At 39.4% G+C, this 5,972-nt stretch overlaps 1 protein-coding gene across 1 annotated transcript in view; it reads right to left on the bottom strand.

Annotated features, from left to right (window-relative positions):
- Positions 1 to 344: 344 nt before the first annotated feature.
- Positions 345 to 5,972, bottom strand: part of hrh2b (histamine receptor H2b) — a 9,905-nt gene continuing 4,277 nt past the window's right edge. The window contains exons 2-3 of the mRNA XM_035666007.1: positions 3,948 to 4,814; positions 345 to 3,653 (exon numbers count right to left, since the gene is read on the bottom strand). Of these exons, the coding sequence (XP_035521900.1) occupies positions 3,180 to 3,653; positions 3,948 to 4,568 (1,095 nt within the window). The 5' untranslated portion in view covers positions 4,569 to 4,814 and the 3' untranslated portion in view covers positions 345 to 3,179. The remainder of the gene's footprint in view (positions 3,654 to 3,947; positions 4,815 to 5,972) is intronic.

Here is a 5,972-nt window from a genome sequence, read left to right as displayed (position 1 = left end):
AAAACCAGCGAAGAAATGGCTAGGGTTGCCAAGTTCCCCTTTAAGACTTACATTAGTCTAAACAGCAAACATGCATGTAATTGTGCCAACAAATACACAATGAACAAAGGGCAACTGTTGTGGTCTGTCTCAGGTTCTTCTTGTCCTGGTTCTGCTCTTTTTTTATTGTTATAGTGTTTCTTGGCACATACAGTGTACAGTATTGTGATGCTGTTTCTGGTGTGCAATGTCTCATATTATAATCATATTAAAATGGAAATCCCAGAAAGCAGGCTCCATCCCCACTGTTGGATTATTTCCTACAACACTGTAAACACTGTACCTACGTCCATCTGCTTGAATTATCTGTGCTCTATTAACACAAATAAATAATTGTTCACACTCAGACACACACCAAAACAATAGTCATACAACAAGGTACGCTGAGATAAATGCTGCTCTATTGTACGTGGGATTTTATTTGCGCTATAGAGATTTATCATAGGAAATGACAACGTATGAGTAAACAGATAACCACAATGACAATGAGAGATTTAACATCAGGTCACGGTAGGTAGCATGGTCAACAGGCCTCATAAGCAATGAGACGAGCACAATATTGGATTAGCACACTTCTGAGCGAGCGATACATTTTCATAAAACACATGATGACGCACGCTGCCTGGAACCATTATGGACCTGTCGGCCCTTAACTCACTTTTAACATGATTAAAAGGCACAGATTTGGTCCCATTATGTCCAACAACGAAAGACTTCTATCATGTGGCCTTACTATCTTGGGATGGTGATCATCAGTGGTGGATCCTTTTATTTTCTGGATTATTCCTTTTTCTCTTAATTCTTTTCAGTCCAGGTTCAGTTGCAGCACACTATTTATCATCAAACATTTACAGATGCACAGAACCCATGCTGATAAGATTTAAATGGGTTGAGTCTGTTCCATGAATGGAATGGAACTTTCCATTATGAATGCGTTTCAAACCAGAACTAATTCATTATGTCACATATATTTGTATTCTCAATACCTATATAACCTCCTTTTTGCATTAGTTATGCATAATAACATATCTCTGATATATGATATTTTTAAGATTAAGAATTGTTATTTTTTTGGCTACCAAGTAATGACATTTTCATATTAAACATTCTGTATAATTCACCATCACAGATACATACAAACAAAAAACATCCTTTCAAAAGTCGAATTGCAAACTTGCATCTCTCATTCATTGTACAGAAGACAGGTGTTAAAAGCTCCATAAACTTCTGGATGAATCTAAGACATTTCCCTATTTCACATGCTCCATCTATTGTTGAACAGTTAAAACAGCAAGCTGCATGTTCAGCATTGGCAGTAGTCAGTAGGACTGATATTGAGTGAGAACCTATAGATGCATGAGGAATTTATTTTTATCTTGGTGGTAAATTTTTACCACCAAATGTACTGAATGTCACTGGGAACAGTATACATCCTCCTCAGTTCAGGAGGACTCAGTTGCATTTAATGCTAAATAAATGGCCCTGCACTTCCATTCTCACTTTTTACTTCTCTGCCACCTGACCTGAATTAGAGTTAATAATTTTTATTACTTCATAGTATTTCAGACAGAACTCTGCTGGTGCTGGCTGGATCGCTTCCACTTTCAGACCTTATACTTGAGAATCCAATGTCTTCACAAGGTTGAGGCAAGTCATCAATTCATCTCAATAGGGATTTCGATCTCTTTCCCTGCTGCAGCCTACTGCATGAGCTGGCTTCAGCTACCATCGACAGTACCAAGACTCACATTGAACTTCCATTACAATCACACTCAGCTTGCCTTGTCTCGTTACCGACTATGCTTTAAAAATGGCATATTACCGCTGACCAAATAAAGCACTTATTTTACAGTGGTATCTACAATACATTGATAACCTATGCAAAAATGTATTTGATTAGATGGGTTTAGATAGTACTTAATAAAAAAAATAAATGTAAGGGACAAAAATACTAAAATAAATATGTTAAATACAAAAAAATAATTTAAATTATTTTATTAATAAACTGATATTCAAGTAAAAGCAATCGAATATTTCTTGGTACCAAATCTTTCAGTATACCCCCCCTCATCCTGTATACTCATTCTGTTCTTATACCACTGAGCAGAGTGTCAATGGGTTGTAGTGTCAAATTATTTCAACTGTTGATGTCTACACATGAGAATAATCCATAATCCATAATATGATCCATACATAATGATGATTTCAAGGATGTAGATTTCATAGTATAATAATAGTTATTGTGATGCAGTGTGTGTGAAGTAGAAGTCTTAAAAAAGTCTGGAAGTCTGACTTGTTGGGGGCACTAGAAATCATTAACTTCAGTCATGCATTAATCATAACTCCAGTTAAATGGTGTTGCAGGAATGCATAAATAATTAAAAGACATTTTTGAAGTATTTTGTCTGAATGTCTTGTCCAATTGGAGTTCAAACTTCCAGTAAGCCACCCTGCTCAGGTGAAGTCAAACATACACATATTATACATATCAAATCAGCTTGCTGATCACTTATTTACTCTCATTGGCAGTGTTGAGGGAAGAGAAAATAAACAGTTTGCAAACCTTTAACCACCTGTGTCTCCATGCAGCTTGCTGGGAAACTTATTGAGTCATCCATTCGTTCCAGTTACCTCTGCTCTGCCAACTCTTTATTTTGAATTACATTGCTGTCAGTGGCAGACTCAGGCTATTTGAGGGGCAGGGGCGAAAAAAACTAAAAAGGGCACCAGCGTGCAGAAAGTTGTGACGCATTTCTGGTCAAACAGCTGAGTCAGCGTTAGGACATTTTGTCTAATGGAAGGGCACTCTGGAGAGCATTTTATCATGTTTTCTCCACTGGAAGGGCACATCTTCAATTAAGACATTTCAGTATGATGAATTTCATTGAAGTACATTTTGATGTAATCAAAAAAACACTGGCACTACTTTTGTATCCAGTACACCACCAAAACAAATTCATGATGTTGTGCTTTGAGTTGTACATAAACGGTATCATCTGTGCCACTATACACTAAACATCTAACTGATACTGTAAATGGTTAGCTAATCTGGCACTGTGAGTTGTGGAGCAAGATTGTATTTGAAAACTTTTTGCTGACAGTCTACATTTCCAGCAATGGAATAACAGAGCCATGGCATTTCAGCTTGGTTCATTGGGGATACCATTTCTCTCATGTAGGGTGAGGCTCTTCCCCTCAGTTTCTTTCTTAACTGTGTGTTTCTCAGACTGTTGGGGAACCCTTTGTCCGTTAGTAAAGGTCAATCGTTTCTGCACAGAAACACGAGTAAGCTGCAGCTTTCTGTGAGACAGTCCTCTGCAGCGAAGCAGCTCTGCATAGGCCCTGCGGAAATCCCTGTTGAAGGCTGGGTACAAGATGGGGTTAAGAGCTGAGTTAAAATAGCCCAGCCACAGGACCACAGAGTGAAGTGTATTAGGGGGGTTTGTCTTTTCCTTTATGCCCATGCAGGTGAAGAAGGTGAAATAAGGAAACCAGCATATGACAAAGGCCCCCAGAACAGCTGCCAGGGTCACTGTAGCTTTGTGCTCTCGGGCTATGGCTGCAGTTGATGCTGTGCGTGCAAATGATGGAGTTGCAGCACGGATACGGCGAACCTGAAAAAATTGTTTAAGAAAAGGTTAGAGAACCAGAGGACACAGAATATGAGATGAGCTCACCTACTGGTCTGATAACAAAGGATTTATTTCAGCAATACAATACAAGTAAGTAACTGTGACTTTGTGAATGTTATCTTTCCAGTGAAATGCAGATCGCTAATATGAAATCATATTTTGCCTTGATTTCCAAAATAGTAGCCTTACACAGATGCAAAAAGTAATGCATGCCTTAAGTTATGACCTTTTATATCCCACCTCAGGAGGCTTTACAAAATGAAAATAAACACTGACCTGTTCTCGTGCCACTCTGAATATGCAAAGATACATTCCACACATAAGCAGCAGAGGCAGGTAAAATGAGCTAAAGGCATAAATAAGAACATAGTTGTTATTCCATTCAAACTGGCAGTAGCGTCCCTCCTTGTCCTCATCCCCCATGCCCCAGTCCAAGTGTTGCACTCTGTAGTCTGCTGTGTTCCAGCCCAGGTGGATGGGCACAAAGGACACAGCCAGTGACAAGATCCAGATGGCGATCATGGCCAGTGTGACCCTTAGACGGGTAACTCTCCGGGAGTAGCTAAGGGGAGCTGAAATGGCTAGATACCGGTCCACGCTGATGGCCAACAGGGTCAGGATGGAGGATGTACACAGTAGGACATCCAGTGATATGTAGATGTTACACAGGGCTCCTCCGAGGGGCCATTTCCCTCTGCGCAGCTCCACAGTGGCAGACAAGGGCAGCACCAGCAGACCTAGCAGGAGATCTGTCACTGCCAATGACACCACGAAGCAGTTAGCAATGCGCCAAAGTCGACGGCTGAGCCCTACAGCCAAACATACCAGCACGTTCCCACCAATGGTCAGGATGATAAAAGACACCAGGAAGAGCCAGCGGACAGCTGTGGAGATCATGGTGACCTCCTCTTCAGGCACAGGGTCACTGAGACAGTGCTGCTGTTCAGTAGAAAATGTTTAAACAGGCTCATCCAATTATCTCAGAAATCTCTCAACTACTGCCAGTTCACTTTTCCATCAGATGATCCTTTCCATGGCTCCTGTGCATAAAGAAAATCAGGAGTAGATCAGAGAGTGGAAAGTGCTTCCCAGCCATCTCTTTTATCACAGTGCCACTGCCATTGGCCTCTGAAGTAAACGTCCCTGGTGAAGAACAATAACAACGGTTATTACTTGAAAGACACATTCACAATATTAATGGCATTTTAATCATTTCAAAAGTAAAGCTGTGTTTATCATTTTGACATTTAATGAATAGTCTAATTGCAGCTCCCTGGTAAAGGTCAAATTACCAAAAATGGTCACTGAGCAAATGTAAAAGTATGTACAAGGCTTGGGGTCACAGTTTTTTCCAGTTCTACAAGGAAATATATACGGCCACATTTATTGTCAAATTAAGCTTTTATGCATGGTAGACAGTTGTAGGTGGTGTCATGTGTAGTTCAGCTTTCTCTTTAGTCTTTATCATTCCTACTACTTTTTTTGGAACTCAATTCCAATTTCACCACCTTCTGGTCTACAGATACACATATCTATGAAACAAGTATTGGACCTGGATGATTAACAGCACAGAGCAAGATAAAGAGAATGTGCCTTTGTATAAACATAAGTTAGGGTTGGGGAGCTGTCCCCTGGACAGAGGACAGTTTACTGCGGAGAGAAAGCTTTTGTGGAAGCGTGGGCTGTGCTGTATTGTGCATCACTGTCAGGCTAATTCAAGACAAGATCTTAGAAACAATCATAAAACATTCAGTCACAGTCTAAGGAGTAAAGTAAACAAATCCAAGCTCGCCAGTCTGAAAAAAAGCTAAGATTCCTGTGTATCCAACCACATACCTTTCATTTAAAATGCACTTTAAGACATTTAATTGGCTACTTTTAGAATGTTAAAGACCAACTTCAAACTTCTTCACTGATGAGTTTGCATCCACAAATTTATTTATTTTATCTATTTTTAGGGCTAAAACAGGTGAATATTGACATCAAAGGATGTATGGATTACTAAAATATGATCTGGATCACCAGACTGGTCTCAGTCCTCATCATCAGATAACATCCTAAAATCACTAGTCCTTTTACCATGTGCAACCCCGAAGGTCAGCTTTATTAACATACAAGCTAAACAAATGTCCAGTAAGAGCTAATATCATTTAATGATCTCAAGGAGACGATGATGTCGTTCATATAAAATATACATATATATATATACACACCAACACATTATTTGTAAAATCTAATATCTTGAAGCTGATGGATCTTGTAGAATACAACACAGCACAAATAATGTATAAAGCAAAAAAT

The sequence above is a fragment of the Morone saxatilis genome, unplaced genomic scaffold (genome assembly GCF_004916995.1).
Source record: "Morone saxatilis isolate NCDOM2014 unplaced genomic scaffold, NCSU_SB_2.0 Contig20, whole genome shotgun sequence".
Lineage (NCBI taxonomy): Eukaryota > Metazoa > Chordata > Actinopteri > Moronidae > Morone > Morone saxatilis.
The sequence above is the reverse complement of the archived record's forward strand: the minus strand, read 5'-3'. Positions and strand labels throughout refer to the sequence as shown.